Source organism: Scyliorhinus canicula, chromosome 9 (assembly GCF_902713615.1).
Source record: "Scyliorhinus canicula chromosome 9, sScyCan1.1, whole genome shotgun sequence".
Lineage (NCBI taxonomy): Eukaryota > Metazoa > Chordata > Chondrichthyes > Carcharhiniformes > Scyliorhinidae > Scyliorhinus > Scyliorhinus canicula.
The window spans coordinates 171,230,120-171,248,982 of NC_052154.1; the positions used below are offsets into that span (position 1 = coordinate 171,230,120).

An 18,863-nucleotide genomic window follows, 5' to 3' on the forward strand; every position below is an offset into this window, starting at 1 on the left:
AAGAAGGAGTACAAAAACACAAGTTAGTGACTGCAAGTTGATACATTATAACACAAGAGACCAATTTGAATGTTATGACTCCTGCAATGTCACTCTGTAATCCCAGGGATACGGTTTATCTTCAAGCATACTCCATATTTGTGAGGATACTTTTGCAATATTTAGAACGCGAGATATTTACTATACTTGCTCTTCCCTTACCCATCGGAAGGATCAAGAGCCAAAGCACGTGGATTGTCCAATTCTTTCCAAACCAAAACCTGCCGATATTGCCCATCCAGCCGTGCCACTTCAATTCGATTTGTGCCCGTGTCTGCCCAGTAGAGGTTTTTTGACAACCAGTCAACTGCCATTCCTTCTGGATAGTCAAGACCAAACTCGATTACGTGCTCAACAGAGCTTCCATTCATGAAAGCACGACTGATGGTCTATGGGAAGAGAAAATTACATATAATGATGTAGTATCTCGCATCTGTCAACAAGCGGAGTTCATTACAATTTAATCCGAATATAAAATCTACAAGCAGCTAATTATTAAGCTCAGTCACATCAGTAAGTTTCAAATCTTTGCATTTATTAGATAGAAAAGAAAAAAAGAATCAACCTAATGGTTCTTCTGAACAGAAAAATCTCATGAATAAAGTGACTCTGGACCCTATGGCGTCTTCGTGGCATCAGGTCAAACACGGGAAAGGAAATTTCCTGCTCATCCCCACCATCGGGAACATCCTTCCTGCATCTACCCTGTCTAGCCCTGTCAGAATTGTATGTTTTTATGAGATTCCCCCCTCATTTATCCAAATTCCTGTGAGTATAATCCTAACCAATTCAATCTCTCTTTATAAATCAGTCCCATCATCCCAGGAATCAGTCTGGTAAACCTTCACCGCACTCCCTCTAAAGCTAGAACATCCTTCCTCGGATGACGAGACCAAAACTGCACACAATATTCCAGGTGTGGTCTCACCAAGGCCCCGTATAATTAAAGAAAGACATATCCTGCTCCTGTACTCAAATCCTCTCGCTATGAAGGGCAACATACCATTTGCCTTCTGTATCGTCTGCTGCACCTGCATGTTTACCTTCAGTGACTGGTGTGCAAGGATACCCAGGTTCCATTGCACATTGGAATAAATGTGATTTATTGTCACATGTACCAAAGTACAGTGAAAAGTATTTTTCTGCGGCCGAGGGAATGTACACAGTACGTACATAGTAGACAAAAGAATAATCAACAGAGAACATTGACAAATGGTACATCGACAAACAGTGATTGGTTACAGTGAAACATAGAAGAACATTGTTTGTAATTATATAAGATGAGGAAAATAGTTTTGGTACGTCAGAACGCTGATAGTAAATAAAAGAAAAGGGATAGGGGGAGATAGCTTGCAGATAGTCGCCGTGCTCTGGCACCATCTTGGAAATCTCTCTTAATTTGTAGTCATTCAGATAACAATCTAGCCTTCCTATCTTTGCTACCAAAGTGGATAACTTCACATTTATCCACATTATACTGCATCTGCCATGCATCTGTCCTAATCACACCGAAGCATCTCACCCCCTGATAGTTCACCCTCCCACCCAAATATGCATCATCTGCAAATCTGGAGATATTGCATTTAGTTCCCTCATCTAAATCATTGATATACATTATGAATAACTGGGTTCCTGGCACCAATCCCTGTGGTGCCTCATTCATTGTTTCCTGCCATTTGGAAAAAGACCCTTTATTCCTACACTTTATTTCCTGTCTGCCAACCAGTTTTCTATCCATCTCAAAACACTACCCCCCCCCCCCCCCCCTAATCCCATGCACTGTAATTTTGCAAGCTAAATCTTTGTTGAAAGCCTTCTGAAATTCCAAATAAACCACATCCACTGGCTCCCCCTTATCAACTCGTTACATCCTTGAAGAATTCCAGTACATTTGTCAAGCATGATTTCCTTTTCGTATATCCATGCCAGCTCTATCTGATTCTACCAGTTTTCCAAGCTCTGCTATAAAATCTTTGATAATGGTTACATTAGCTACCCCCCAATCTGTCGGGACTATTCCAGAATCTGTAGAATCTTGAAAGATGACCACCAGTGCATCTACTATTTCTAGGGCCACTTCCTTAAGTGGGATGTAGATGATCAAGCCCTGGAGATTTATCGGCCTGCAATTCCATCAATTTCCTAACGCCATTTCTTGACCAATACAGATTTCCTTCAGTTTCTCCCACTCACTAAACCCTGTGTTTCCAACATTTCTGGTATGTTATTTTGTGTCCTCGTTTGTGAAGATAGAACAAAAGTACGCAGTTAGTTGGTCAGCCATTTCTTTGTTCCCCATTATAAATTCCCCTGTTTCTGACTGTAAAGGACCACATTTGGCTTCACCAATCTTTTTCTCATCACATACCTATAGAAACTTTTAAAGTCAATTTTTATGTTCCCCAGATGCGTACTCTTGCACTCTATTTTCCCCTTACTCGATCCTTTGGCCCTCCTTTCCTGAATTCTAAAGTGCTCCCAATCCTCAGGTCAGTTGTTTTTCTGGCCAATTTATATGCCTCTTCCTTGGGTCTGATACTATCTCCAATTTCCCTTGTAAGCCATGGTATAGCCACCTTTCCCATTTTACTTTTGCGCCAGACAGGAATAAACAATTGTCGAATTTCACTGGAGTTGCAGTTCAATGTCTTGAAAATAATCATCATGTAATAGTCAACCCTTAAATTGTTGCCTAAAATAATTTATCTCAAAAATTCAGGACATACGGTATATCCTCCCACTAAGATACCCAGTTTTAAAATTATAAATCAGCATTAAATACATTATTTTAAGAAAAGTTAACAGGTCGTTTAACTTATCCATATATTACACACAGAAGCAGACACAGACTACATATTAAGGATCACCTCAAATGAATAAAAGACTTGCAAAATCCACACTTCTACTCGTGTTTCTAATAAAATAATTGAATGAAGCAACACAGAAGCAGATGATTCAGCTATGAAGTCTGTGTAGTGTTATATCTGCATAAGCCGCACTGTCTAATTCCACTTAGATTTAAACAGCGCCAGGGTCCCAGGTTCGATTCTCGGTTTGGGGGTCACTGTCTCGGCGGAGGCTGCACATTCTCCCTCCCCCCCCCCCCCCCCCCCCCCCCCCCACCATGTATGCGTGGGTTTCCTCCGGGTACTCCGGTTTCCTCCCACAAGTCCCGAAAGATGTGCTGTTAGGTAATTTGGACATTCTGAATTCTCCTTGTGTACCCGAACAGGCGCCAGAGTGAGGCGACTGGGGGCTTTTCACAATAATTTAATTGCCGTGTTAATGTAAGCCTACTTGTGACAATAAAGATTATTATTGATTTTTTAAAATTTCATTCATGGGATGTGAGCGTCGCTGGCAAGGCCAGCATTTATTGTCCATCCCCAATTTCCCCTCAAGAAAGATGACAAGCTGCCGTCTTGAACTGCTGCATGTGATGTAGGTACACCCATAGTGCTGTTAGGGAGGGAGTTCCAGGAATCTGGCCCAGCGACAGTGAAGGAATAGCAATATATTTCCAAGTCAGGATGGTGAGTGGCTTGGAGGAGAACCTCCAGGTGGTGGTGTTCTCGTGTGTCTGCTGCCCTTGTTCTCTAGATGTGGTAGCTGTGGGCTTGGAAGGTGCTGTTGACGGAGCCTTGGCGAGTTCCTGCAGTGCATCTTCAGCATATAAAAATCTAATTACTACCTATTTTTAGAACTGATTACTGTTCAGTACCTTTAAACTGATGTCTGTCCAATAAATTCTATTATCAGAAACGTCAAAGTCGAGAGCAGATGCTTCCTTCACCCCTGTTAATGGAATTGCCACATCATTGTTGTTGGTCTCCAAGGAAATCCTGCGGATATCTGCTCTACTGGAGAACAGCAGGAAGGCTTCAGGTACAATGCAGGTTTTCATGTCCCTTATTAATTCCAGGCCCATTGGACAGGCACACTGCGGACCCTGAGGCACATACAAACATAGGTGACTGCAGCCACCATTATTCTTCGAACAAGGGTTTGTGCCTGAAACAACAAATGCAAAAGTACCATATTTTAAAGAGCGGACAATATCGTAAAACAAATATTGATGGCGTAGCAGCATGTGACTAAATATTGCTGTCCTGTGGTACTGGGCATAGTGCCTGTGAGCAGTCACACCAGGAGAAGCAGACCTCTTCAGATTGGACACTACACAGGAAATAATTTAGGCAAAAGCAAACAATTTGTTTTTTCCTACTCTCCTAAATAAGTGATTCATATTGTAGTATTCCACTTACCTAAGTGATTTTTCATGAGTGAACCCAGACATTAATTGTTGTTAGGATATTTACCTTTCAAGGCAGCATAGTGTGATCTGATTTTATCCTCACCTATTGTACACACTGAGGGTATGGTGTTGTAGTGGCAATGCCACTGGTAATCTGAAGGCCCAGGCTAATGCTCTGAGAACAAGGGTTCAATTCCCACAACGGCAGCTGGTGGAATTTAAATTAAATTAAGAAAATCTAGAATTGAAAACTAGTCTCAGTAATGATGACCATGAAACTACCTTTGATTTGTCATACAAACCCACCTGATTCACTAATGTCCTTTATGGAACAAAATCTGTCATCTTTACCTGGTCTGGCTTACATGGGCCTCCAGGCCAACAGACATGTGGTTGACTCTTAAATAGCTTGTGAAATGGTGTGGCAAGCCTCTCAGTCAAAGGCAATTAGGGGTGGACAACAAATGCAGGCCTCGACAGCGATGACCACATCCCATGAAAGAATAAAGTTCCAAATAAAGGTTGGAAAATGGGTCATAAAGGCAGAAGGGAACCCTGACTAATAGTTCTTTTTACAACGTCAAGTAATAATTAGGGTGGATGCACATCTTCCAAGATTTCTTTTAAAAAAGCATTTTTATTCCAAATTTTAAACTTTTTACATTTTACAACAATAACAAACCCACCCAACACATTATATCCCTCACCCCTCCTTCAGCAGTCAATGGTAAACAGCTTGCCAAAATGCAGAATAAACAACTTTTATGGAACTCGTTACTCGCCTCCCACTCCCACCCCACCCCAAGGCAAATTTCACCGTCGCCAGGGCTAAGAACTCCAGCAAGTCCCCGTGCCACGCCGAGACACAGGGTAGAGAAGCTGACTTCCACCCAACAGGTCCCGCCTGCGAGCAATCAGCGATACGAAGACTAAAACATCTGCCCCCCCGGCACCCGTCTGCTATGCCAGCTGGTCCGACACCCCCAATATGGCTTCCAGGGGACCGGGCTCCCACATCTACATGCAAAACCCCCAAAATGGTTCTTGAAACTATCCTCCAAAACCTTTCCAGCTTCGGGCAGGACCAAAACATGTGCACATGATTCGCAGGACCCCTCCCAACATCGCTCACAGACATTCTCCCCCCCTCCTCAAGCAGTCGCCTCATCCTCGACTTTGTGAGGCGAGCCCTGTACACCAGCGGTATCAGCCCCAGCCTCGCACACAAAGTCAAGGCATTTACCCTCTGCAGCACAATCCCTCCTCCAACGCCGCCCCCAACTCCTCCTCCCAGTTAGCCTTGACCCCCCCTCCATGGACACCTTATTGCCCTCCAAATTCCTCCCATAAATCGCCAAAACAACCCCCCTCTCCAAACCCCCCACTGACAGCACGACAACGACAACGATGCAGGTGCTATAGGGAAGGTGAGAAAAACCTGCACATCTTCCAAGGTAACATACCAAATGCTTTTGTTACTCTTGTGGCCTTCAGTCCCATAAGATCAGGTAGCTGATCGATGATGATTTCTCTCTCTGCACGGTGCTTATGAACACGTTCAATGCTTCGTCTCTGCCAGTCTGTCCAGTAGATATAATCACCCAATAAAGTGAATCCAAATATGTGAGGAAGTTTATCTTCCACAAGTGTCCTCCGGCCAGTTCCATCCACGTTGATCACCTGTTTGAAAGAGAAGTACAAATGTCTAGTTCAAAGAAGATATGAATACTGATGGGCGAGGACCTGCCTTACAGTCTAACACCAAGCAGGCATTTATTTCCACAGTGCGAAACTATTTTCCGATGACATTCCCAGCAGAAATTTGTACGTTGTCGTCTCAAATCAGACTTGCATCTTCAGAAAAGGGCTGGTTTAGCCCACAGGGCTAAATCGCTGGCTTTTAAAGCAGACCAAGCAGGGCAGCAGCACGGTTCGATTCCCGTATCAGCCTCCCCGTACAGGTGCCGGAATGTGGCGACTAGGGGCTTTCCACAGTAACTTCATTGAAGCCTACTCGTGACAATAAAGCGATTTTCATTTTTCATTTTTTCATTTCTTTTACAATATCATTTTAAGTTTTGGAAAAGACCAAAGGAAATCTAGAAGTTGTTTGACATTCTCTGCAGCATCTGAAAACCAGCCTGTGGGATAGCAGTTGAGAAAAGAGGGATTTATAACGTGAAATACAGAATGCAACCAAGGAGAAGGTGATGATCTAGGTATGGAAAGCAGGGAGGTGGATTGTGATATAATTGAACAGATTAACATTGAGTGGGAGGTGGTCGCCAGCAGGCGTAAAGGTGAATAAATCCACAGGCCCAGATTAGATGTATCCCAGGTTGATGTGCGAGGCGAGAGAGGAGGTTGCAGGGGCTCTGACGTTAATTTACAAATCCTCTCTGGCCAGAAGTCCAGAAGCGTACTGCCAGAGGACAGGTGGACAGGTAATGTGGTACCATTATTAAAGAAGGGAAGAACCAGGTAATTACAGTCCAGTACATAGAACATACAGTGCAGAAGGAGGCCATTCGGCCCATCTAGTCTGCACCGACCCACTTAAGACCTCACTCCCACCCTAACCCCTCCTAACCTGTTTGGACACGAAGTGCAATTTACCCAATACACCTAACCTGCACATCATTGGACTGTGGGAGGAAACCGGAGCACCCATAGGAAACCCACACAGACACGGGGAGAACGAGCAGACTCCGTACAGACAGTGACCCAGCGGGGAATCGAACATGGGACCATGGCCCCGTGAAGCCACAGTGCTATCCACTTGTGCTACCATGCACAATAAGTCTAACATTAGTGGGAAGGAAATGATTGGAAAAGATTGAGGGAGAGAATTCATCTCCACTTGGAGAGGCAAGGATTAATCAAAGATCGTCAGCATGGCTTTGTCAAGGAAAAATTTGACTGATTTTTTTGAGCAGGTGACTCGGTGTGTAGATGAGAGCAGTGCAGTTGAAGGACCACGTGGACTTCAGCAAGGCTTTTGACAAAGACCCGCATGGGAGACTGATCTAGAGTGTAAGAACCCATGGGATCCAGGCAATTGGATCCAAAATTAGATTCGTTGCAAAAGATGTTGGTCGAAGGTTGCTTTTTTTTAAAAAATGGAAGCCTGTGTTCAGTGGTGTACCGCAGGGTTCAGTGCTGGGTTCCTTGCTGTTTGTGGTGTACATTAATGATCTAGACCTGAACATGGGTGGTATAATCATTAAGTTGGCCAATGACACAAAAAGTGGTGGTGTGGCAAATAGCAAGGAAGAAAGCCTTAGATTACAGGGCGATATAGGCTGGCTGGCCAGATAGGTAAAACTGTGGCAAAAGGAATTTAATCCTGAAAAGTGTGATGTGATGCATTTTAGGAGGACTACCAAGACAAAGGAATACACAATGAACAGTAGGATGCTCGGAAGTACAGAGGACTGGATTTTGGGGTGCATGTTGGGGGACGGACCAAGTGCTGGAAAATGCGATTAGAAAAGATAGGTGCTTGATAGCTGGCGCAGACAAGATGGACTGAAAGACTTCCTTCTGTGATGTAAAACTCTAATCTAACTATGGTCTACATCCCATGCTACAGCTACTAGATTAATACATTGCAACTAATTAAAAATGTTGGTTCCTTAAAGGTTTTATATTCTTTGGCAGCTTAGCCTGCTTCACCAACTGACCTGGCGGGGCCTCACTACTGACCAAATGAAGACTGGCATACCTCATCAAACCTGATGTTCAATTCAATTGAGCTGGAGAAGCAATGGGCTCAGAAGCCAATTATTTTTGTGTATCATTCGAAAATCTTTGTGGAGCAAAGGAGAACTCTTAATCGGCTCATGTAACAAAGCAGCTGAGACAGGCAGATTGTTTAATCAGTAAGGGAACCAAGTGTTCTGGGGGTAAGGCAGGAAAGTGGAGTTGAGCATCATCATATCAGACCAGTCATGATCTCCTTGAATGGCAGAGCAGACTCGATGGGCCAAATGGCCTAATTCTGCTCCTGAGTCTTATGGTCTAATATGCTTTCATATTCTTCCATGCGGAGGACATGTTGAACTTTGTTCATCTGTAACCAGGGCAAAATTCAACATACCTCAACTTCAATGATGGATACATATGAAAACGTAGAGTTTAGAAGAGTAAAGTGGCAATTAAAAGCAATTAAAAAGTGAAAGGCTGAATAAGGAGTACCAGCTTCAGGTAAGCTTGCCTTACCAGGTATATAAAACTGACAGAAGCAATTTTGGTTCTTACATTATCAAATACTCATCTAGCAAGTATATCAGAAAGGCACAAGAGCAAGCAGATTATTATTAAATAAATTTCCTTGGATGGCCATACACTAGGGATGTAATGGCCTCTTCAAGCATTGCTTGCCTGTTTCGGCCAATGCTCCGTTTTACTTCCTGCTTCTCAAAAGTATGTAAAAATTAAAACTTTGCCTGTAGTATCATTAACCCCTCATCAAGATGCTAGCCTCAATGGAGGAGTAACAATCCTGTTTTGGAGTCAGGAGGTTGCGTGTTCAAGCCTCATGCCAATGCCAGAGACTTGAGCATATACCGTCAGTTCATAATTTCCTGCAGCATGGGTCCCACCGCTGGAGGCAGCTGACCAAATAGAGACCAGTAGCTGTCCACCGCAGGCTACACCTGCAGGCATGGCGGCAGCTACCAGTCAGGCAGCCACTTGAAGATTAGTGAGGGAACCAGGACACAGGTGAAGGTGGGATGAGGGTTACGGGATGGGACAGGAGTGTGGCAGCAAGGTTAGGGGATGGTTTTAGGTGACCCACGTTTCCCAATGCCGGGTCCCTCGATCAAGCACCAAGTGAGACTCCCCACTTCGCAAGGAGGAGTTTGGGGGGGGGGGGTGGTCATGTGACCTGTTCCCACATTAGTCTGACAAGAAGCCTGTTAGAGATTAAAAGGGTCCAGATTGTTTAACTGGTAAGAAAGTTCGAGGTGTTTACATTTCGAGACAATGGCAGAAGCTTGTATGCTAACAGTGGAGAGATTGTGATTCTCCGAAGTCCTAGAGAGGTATTGAGAATGTCGTGTTGTAAACAGCTGGGCTTTAAACTGTCCATTTAGCTTCAAGATTAAAGAGCGCTCTCAAGGACAGCTAATCAGCAGCTGTACCTGGATACAATGACCAGGTGATAAACGTTGCCATGGTGATGGACTTTGAGATGTGAAACTTACAGCCATTGTGATATCAGGTTACAGGCTTTCCTAAATATCACTGAGTATCGCAGGCAGGTAAATCTGCCAGGGTTCAGGAGAGAGAGCAACTAGAGGCCCCAGTAGCCCCCACCCTGCCCTCATTCACCAATTGCGTGGGGTCTGATTATTCTGGTGGATACTTTACTGACAGCTATCCATGTTCTCCTGGTGGTTGAACCTGCAATGACAAGCTGCCGACCTCTAATTGGCCAGATCTCGGTGGGCAGGATGTAGATTCCTGTGAAAAACCACCACCGGATACTTATTACTTGCCTTCCCGGGCTCTCTGTTGCGCTATAGCTGGCTGGCAAGGCCCCATTGCCCGCGTTAAATACTGCCCTGCCTCTCCTTTAAACATTTCCTTAAAATCTACCTCTTTGACAAAGTTTTTGATCATCATCCCTAATATCTCCTTGTGTGGCTCACTATGACACTCAGGTGAAGTGCCTTGGGAGTTTTATTACATTAAAAAGGCACAATATAACTAAAAGTATATTGTCCTCGTTGTTGGGATTTTAGCCGAGGTTCAGCACTGATTGGCAATGCAATTATTCTTGCTATTAATACTAGATCAGTGTATATTGGCAAAAACACGTCCTGAAACATAGCAATATGGCTCCAGTCTCTGTGCTTTGTAACCATCCTTATTGATATTGTACAGCAAACGATAGACCGGAGGTCAAAAACATGACTAATCTTGCACGTGCAAATGATTCAGCATCATCCTAAATTGTGTTTTCTGCATGTTGTAACTTCTACAAAAACTAGGACAGGCCACTACAGCAAAGAAATAAAAAGGGCATCCCTGGACGGTCAGCAACCAGGAAAGATGATAATCTTTTTCTCTGGTGACAAAGCTCATTCCGCTGCACCCATTTAACTCAGCCGGAGGACATTGAGCCAAAAGTGCTGCTTATAACCTTGGAGCTGCCATCAAAGTTGGGCTTATAATTAGAATCAGTGTAAAGTAAGTGACTCTCCCACACATGGGAGGGGAAAAATGGCAGAACCATGAACTGTAAAACAAAAGAAAACATGCACTTACTGTTATCTGAGACATTTGACTTATTGTAACGTAGTTGGGCATCCCAACTGGAATCATAGAATTCCTACTGTGCAGAAGGAGGCCATTCAGCAGGCACAATAGCATCATTTAAGAGGCATCTAGACAGGTATATGAACGGGCGGCAACAGAGGGAAGTAGACCTTGGAAAATAGGAGACAGGTTTAGATAAAGGATCTGGATCGGCGCAGGCTGGGAGGGCCGAAGGGCCTGTTCCTGTGCTGTAATTTTCTTTGTTCCTTTGTTCTTTGTTCCCATGTCTTCTCCCCCATCCACCCTGCCTTAACCCCGTAACCTAACCTGCACATTCTTGGACACTATCCCAGGCAATTTAGCATGGCCACTCCACCTAACCTGAACATCTTTGGATTGTGGAAGGAAACCGGAGCACTCATCCAAGGCCGGAGTTGAACCGGGGACCTTGGCGCTGTGAGGCACCAGTGCTAAGCCACTGTGCCACCGTACGGCATTCTTTAAAAGCAACCTTCCCACAACTATCATGATGGCCAAATGTTCAAATGTCCATCAACATACTCAGGTACCGGCTGTGGAACCCAAGTAAACACCACCAGAATTCCAAAACAGCAACCTGCATTTACATGGCACCTTTAACACAGTGAAACACCCCAAGGCGCTTCACAGGAACACTGAAAAGTGCAGACAGTGCACTCTTCCATCAGATGTGCTCCAAGTGTCCTCACTTTGAAGAAACAAGATCAAAAGGTATTCTTGATGGAACACTATTGTTATCACAAACATAGGAACAGACTGGCTTCTGATAAACAAGCATCAAAGGAATTAAAAATACATTGCACATCTGTGGCTGTACTTTGTACGGTTGTATACTTAAATTGTAAAGGCCTGTGATGCTTGCTCCGGATTGGTTCAGATCACATCCATAAATGATATTAATAATACCAGGGACAAATCAGTTGAAGGGCAAGTGAATGTGTTTTCGATGAAACAACATCCGATACTATAGATGAAAACAATCAATAAGCCACAATTAAAATTCCTCTTTGCCACATCACAAAACAAAAAAAATGTTTTAGTTACCAATCCGGTTTCCCATTGCAGTGAAGACCTTGTTATCGCAGCTACGTTTCTGAACGTAATAAAGACACTCAGAAATAACAGGTTTATAAGAAAATAATGGACTCACTTCCATAGTCGCATTTGTGTACTTGAAATTTATCAAAGAACATTTTACAGTGAACATCGGTGCTCCTCTGAGAAGCACAAAGCTTCAGCTCAGACTTGTCCAATCTTTTCACCCGGGGCGGGGGCCACATTTTAGACTTTTTCCTCACTCAAGGGCTGATGAGTAAATTCACCTGAATTTACAAAAATGTTATGAAAAGAAAATATTTGCTGAGCAAAAATAAAGAGTAATAAATAAAGATGAGTGTTAGTGTAACAGGGTGAGAGTGTGGGTGTCTCGCTCACTTCCTGTCCCAGGGTGCGCACTCAGTCATCCTCAGCCACTGTCAAGAGTGGATGAAAGTGGCCGACAGTGTGTGAGGGTGAGGGAGAACCTTGATACTGGGAGTGAGCCAGATGTATGGACACGCTCTGTCCTTGCACGCTTACCCCTCTTCCTCTTCACACACTCTTATTCTCTTGCTCCCCCCAACCCCCCCTCACGGCCGCTCCTTTTCCTGCCTCCTATCTCTCCCCACTCACGCCTCTCTCCCTTCTGGCAGCTCCGGTCACCCCCCCCCCCCCCACCCCCCAATTAAACTTGCGTGCTATTCTGAGCTTCCCAACTAGAAACCAAGATATTAAACACTTTGCAGAATCACAGAAAAAAAATGAAGAGGCTCTTCGGCCCATCGAGTCTGCACCAACACTTGAGAACCATCAAATCACCTGACCTGCCTACCTAATCCCATTTGCCAGCACTTGGCCCATAGCCTTGAATGTATTGATGGGCCAAGTGCTCATCTCGGTACTTTTTGAAGGATGTGAGGCAACAGTGCACCCCAGACCATCAGCACCCTCTGGGTAAAAAGTTTCTTCTTCAAAACCCCCCTCAACCTTCTGCCCCTCACTTGCATCTCCTCGTGACTGACCCTTCAACTAAGGAGAACGACTGCCCCCTATCCACCCTGTCCATGCCTTCAATCTTGTTCACCTCAATCAGGTTGCCCCTCAGTCTTCTCTGCTCCAGCAAAACAACCCAAGCCGATCCAACCTCTCTTCGTAACTTAAATATTCCACCCAGGCAAAATCCTGGTGAATCACCTCTCCACCCCCTCCAGGGCACATACATCCTTTCTATAATGCGGCGAATAGGACTGCACACAGTACTCCAGCTGTAGCCTCACCAAGGTTCTAACCAACTTCAATTTGACCTCCCTGCTTTTGTAATCTATGCCTTGATTGATAAGGGCAAGTGCCTCATATGCCTTTCTCGCCCCCTATTAACCAGCCCTCTCACCTTTAGAGATCTATGGGCAAACATGCCACCGTCTCTTTGTTTCCTGGAACTTCCCAGTGTCATGCCGTTCATTGAATATTTCATTGTCAAATTATTCCTTCCAAAGTGTATCACGTCACACTTTTCAGGGTTAAATTCTATGGGCCACTTACCTGCACATTTGACCATCCCATCTACATAGAATTTAGTGTGCAGGAGGCCATTCGGCCCATCGAGTCTGTACCGGCCCTTGGAAAGAGCACTCTACCCAAGCTCACACCCTCTCCCCAAGCTCACACCCTCTCCCCGTCATCCAGTAACCCCACCCAACCTTCTTTGACACCAAGGACAATTTAGTATGGCCTATCCACCTAATCCGCACACATTTGAACTGTGGGAAGAAACTGCAGGACTGAGAGGAAACCCACGTCTGTAGCCCAAGCCACTCAACTTCACTGTTAACCACCCTGCCAATCTTTTTGTCATCCACAAACTTACTGATCCTATCCCCCACAGTCATCTATGTAATTTATATAAATTGTGAATATTAGGGGACCCAGCACAGATCCCTGTGGTTGCACTGGACACTGGCTTCCAGTCACTAAAGCAGCCGTCTGTCATTCCCCTCGGTCTCCCACAGCGAAGCCTATTTTGAATCCACATTATCAAATTTCCCTGTATCCCAGGTACATTGGCCTTCTTTCAAGTCTCCCGTGTGGATCTTTGTCAATGGCTTTGCTAAAATCCATATAAACTATGTTAACTGTACTACCCACATCTGGCCACCTCAAAAAATGTAATCACATTTGTTGGGCTTACCTCATAGCTGATGATGTGGCGCTCATCCAATCACAGGCTGCTAATAGAGAAACCAGCATGTGATTGGATGAGCAGACTTTGAGCATTAAAAAAATTCTGTCTGTGAAGTCTTTGAGACTTGGACAGTTGACCCCAAGGACGTGGCAGGCTGGATGAAAATGCCTTGCGAACTGCATCTGGCCTTGGGTTGGGCTTTGGACAAGCCTACTTTCGGTCATGCTTCTCCCAGAATGGGTTGCTGAACTCGTCCCATCTCCATTTCACCCCTGTGCTTGCTCACCTACAGAGGCTCCTAGTTAAGCATTGTCTCGACTATAGAACCCATCCAGAATATTCGATATATCTGAACATATCTATAGAATTTCCAAGATTCCTGTTCCAAGGCAGAAATCATAAATTTAAGGTGTGCCAAGAATGTGAGGTTTCCACTTGCCTTTTTTCCCTTCCCGCTAAGTTGTTGCCGTGGTACATAACAAAAGGCTATGATCCAAGTATTGTCTGCATGTTTATCAATTCAATAAAAATATATCACGTGCAATTTTGGGTCCCAATTTAACGTGCCATCCAAAAGACTCACCCGCCCTTTCCAGTGAACATAAAAGATCTTATTCGCCGATCAGTAGAGGCCATCTGACACCTGGACAATTTTTATCCCTCAGCAAGATGACAAAAACTGATGATCTCATTGTTTTTTGTGGGACGTTACTGTGTGTAAATTGGCTGCTGGGGTTCTCTACATTACAACAGTGACCACACCTCGGGTGTATTTCGCTGGCTTTTTGATATCTTGTGATCGTAAAAAAAAATGCATACTGTTGAGTCCAAGTTCTTCAACCACACAGAAACAAACCCAGGCACTACTCTCGAATTTCTCCTTAGGAATGTGCAGTACACTCAGTTTGTTCATATGAAATGAGCAATGAATGTCAGGTATCCTCTGAGCTGAGACCAAGTCATGCTCTGAGAGAGACCAGCTGTGTTTTTATGTGGAGCATATGTGAAAATTATTTTAGCTTTTGGGTTTGAGCAAGTTCAATTTTTCAGGTTGATCTTTTTGGCAGCAAGATTTTCCTTGGGAAGTAATCTCCATTGCTCAGATATGAACACGGGTATGGCACATATATATTAATGTGTGGCATGGTGGTATGCATGCGTGTGAAGTGTGTAGGCAAAATGCTAACTAGAATATGACAACACAAATCCTATAAAGCAATCTGCATATACAGTGTTGTGAATTTCTCTATGAGAACAAAGGATTGGTCCCCAAACCCAGGGCCTTTTCATGCATCACGGTAGCACAGTTGCTTCACGGCTCCAGGTCCCAGGTTCGACTCCCGACATGGGTCACTGTCTGTGCGGAGTCTGCACGTTCTCCCCGTGTCTGTGTGCGTTTCCTCAGAGTGCTTTGTTTTCCTCCCACAGTTCAAAGATGTGCAGGTTATGTGGATTGGCCATGATAAAATTGCCCTTAGTGTCCAAAAAGGTGAGGTGGGGTTACTGGGATAAGGTGTGAGGTATGGGTGTAAGTGGGGTGCTCCTTCCAAGGGCCGGTGCAGACTTAATGGACCGAATTGGTCTCTAGCACTGTAAATTCTATAATTCTATGCAGGAGTGGGGGAAGCACAGAACTTGGGAAAGTCTCCAAGGAAAGTGTTCCTGCTCGTCCTGGCCCACAAGCAGTGCCGTGAAAGCACTCTCGATTTCTGACTGAAGTTGTTCTCACCTCACTTCAACTGTTGGGTTTCCCGGGGTTCGGGTACCTAATGCTCACTGTAAAACCTCCAAAAGCAATTTAAATCAAAGACCGACGGCCTCTGTAAAATATTTAAATTGACAACACACCTCCTGGGAGTGGCTGGCTGTCCATATGCCTTGTCCTGTCTTCACAGGTGCCGAGTTCCAGATTTAAAAAATGTTACCATCTGACCTGACCAAACTCACTCATTTTTGTGTGTTACAATTTTGCCCAATCTCAGAGATTTTATTTTTTAATGTGGTTAATACAATGGAGAGCTAACAATTCCTGCAAAGAATATGTTGTAATCAGTTGATCCATATTAGTACTTGTGCGATTGATTTACGAATTTCTGCCTCCACCAAGTAACTATATCTAAATTCACACTCACAACATATGCATATTTTTAAATCATCAATACAACATCCCCACTGGAAATTGGAGCAACAAGAGCTCCTATTAGTGTTATCGTCTTGTAAGCAGCAACTTGAGTAAGAGGAAGAATCATTAAACCTGTTGGTTACAGGGACCTGTGCTCACTGGGAAGCACCAACTAAAGGCATGTGCGCACAATGTTCTCTGAGCCTGCAGGGACAACGTGAAAAATGCTTTTACTGAAACAGTTGCAAGTTCCAGTTTGCTTAAGGCCTGGCAAATGTCTAAGGATGTAATTCACGTACCACTATTTAAGTTGTAAGAGCCTGTTCAGACAGGCTTATTGTACCATCCTGAGACTTTGGAAGGGACGGGACTAAAATCTTTGTGTTGAGGCTAGCACAGAAGGTGTGGAAAATAGGCACTTTGTCAGGCAGGTTTTCTTCACCTGCAGTGACTGGTATTATGCTCCAGGATTTTTGCTAATTTTGTTTGATAGAGTGCTCGTAAAGTACTTTGGGATATTTTACTACTTTGCAAATGCATGGCAGATGCAGTACACGGTGGATAAATGTGAAGTTATCCACTTTGGGAGCAAAAACAGGAAATGGCATGTTGGCCTTAATAGCGAGAAAATTGTAGTACAGGAGCAGGGATGTCTTGCTGCAGTTATACAGGGTCTTGGTGAGACCACACCTGGAATATTGTGTGCAGTTTTGGTCTCCTGATCTGATGAAGGATGTTCTTGCTATGGAGGGAGTGCAGCAAAGGTTTACCAGTCTGATTCCTGGGATGGCGGGACTGATGTACGAGGAGAGATTGAGTCGGTTAGGAGTGTGGAAGAACAAGGAGGAATCTCATAACAGCCTGTAAAATTCTAACAGGACTAGACAGGGCAGGTGCAAGAAGGATGTTCCCGGTGGCAGGGGAGTCCAGAACTAGGGGTCAAAGCCTGAGGATATTGGGTACACCATTGAGAACTAAGATGAGGAGAAATTTCTACACCCAGGCAGTGGTCAATCTGTTGTATTTGTTACCACAGAAAGCAGTTGAGGCCAAAATATTGCATGTTTTCAAGGAGTTAGATATAGCACTTGGGGCTAAAGGGATCAAAGAACATGGGGAGGTGGGGGAAGAGTGGGAACAGGTTACTGAGTTGGATGATCAACCTTGATCATAATGAATGGCAGAGCAGGCTCAAAGGGCCGAATGGCCTCCTCCTGCTCCTATTTTCTATGATCCTATGAACGCACACTATTAAGTGCAAGTTGTTGTTGGGTTAGGTGCACATAGAATATCAGTCAAAATTCTTTCAAATTGGAAATAATGCTGTTCAACCACGCATGTTAAATATGATGAACTAGTGTAGAACCTTGGTTAAATCACGTTTGGAATAGTGTGAACAGTTCTGATTCCACATCACAAAAAGAATGTAGAAGCCCTGCAGAAAGCGCCTCAAAAAATGTTTTACAAAGGACGATACCAGAACTGAGAGGGTACAATGAACATAAAGGGCTGAACAGGATGGGATTCTTCTCTACAGAGAGAGTTGAAAGGTGACCTGATCGAGGGTTTTAAAAATGGCGAAGGTTTTTGATAGGGTAGACGTAGATGGGGAATCCAGAACTAGGGAACACAAATATTAGTCAATCGGAAATTAAATCAGAAAATCATGAGAACCGTCTTCACGCAGGGAGTGGTCAGAAAGTGGAAAATGCCATCATGTGGAATGATTGAAGCAAATATGATAGGACAAGCTAGTTTAAGTAAATGATGAGGAAAAGAAAGATACGTTGCTCGGGTAAATTGAGATAAGGTTACTTTGCACAGTCCAATGTTTGATTTCAGCAATTTGCTTTCAACTCATCTGAACCACCTGGGGACCTCTGCCCCTGCAACTTCTCCCAGCTCCTTTTTCCCCATCACTTATCAAAGCTGTGTGAAAACCATGAACTTTAGACGGGAACAGGACTCAGCTTGGTTGCAAGGCTCCCTATGATACTACCATAACTGGGTCAGTGCTGACACATGGGAGAGAGTTACTAAAAGCATTGGCTCCCCCAGAGATTAAGCATCAGCCTCATAAACTGTCAGGGTTTCTCTGCTTTGCTCCCCATCACTTCAATTCGATGGGCAGTGACAATCTAGGAGCATTTTAAATAAACATTTCACTTTTAAAAACCTGTGTGTTACCTCTGGGTTGCATATTTCATTCCCTATCCTAGATAATCAAGAATCTTAGATATGATTTTTTTAGTCTTCCTGCGATGATTCATTGAAACAAGCAATTAATTAAAATAAAACTTTCAAAACAAACTGCACAAGCAGTAAAGGGCATAGAATATTTAAAACCTGAATCCGATTCGGAAACTCTTGAATGATAACAAATATAACAACGAATGTAACAAATAAGAATCGTAAATTAGTAATTTAAGATTCTGAAACAGCTGTCCCAATGTATCATTGCTTTCCTAAATTTCTGTTCTCTGGAGTGGGGCCAACATTCTTTATAGCTGCCCCACTTGTCAAAAAAGCATGACAGTGATGAAATGACCATTATTGCAAGTGAGTTTGAAATAGGCAAACATCTGCCATTATCGCTCATAAAGATGATAAAGATTTCATGACAATTAAAAAATTTGCAATTTTGGTGCTACCATTAAAATAAACAAAAAATTAGAATTATTGTCCAATAAAATTCGATATAATCAGAGTCCACTATGCCTGAAGGCATTACTATGAAGATGGCTGGCTATAGTTTACATCCTGAGGCACCTATTGCAGCCTCAAGTTTCCACCACTGGGTGGCTCTGCAACAATTGTCATACCCTCCAAACAGAAACACTGAATACAATTTAATCTTGTAGAGATACAATTAACATTTTTCTTTAATATCTTTCAGTGACTCCTCCTTCCCCTTCGCATCA

General features: G+C 43.8%; 1 protein-coding gene across 1 annotated transcript in view; it reads right to left on the minus strand.

The window, feature by feature from the left end:
• The window catches only part of lrp5 (low density lipoprotein receptor-related protein 5), a 210,757-nt gene that overhangs the window by 36,818 nt on the left and 155,076 nt on the right, over nucleotides 1-18,863 (minus strand). Inside the window, exons 8-10 of the mRNA XM_038808188.1 lie at nucleotides 5,758-5,974; nucleotides 3,761-4,050; nucleotides 202-428 (exon numbers count right to left, since the gene is read on the minus strand). Coding sequence (XP_038664116.1) covers nucleotides 202-428; nucleotides 3,761-4,050; nucleotides 5,758-5,974 — 734 coding nt within the window. The remainder of the gene's footprint in view (nucleotides 1-201; nucleotides 429-3,760; nucleotides 4,051-5,757; nucleotides 5,975-18,863) is intronic.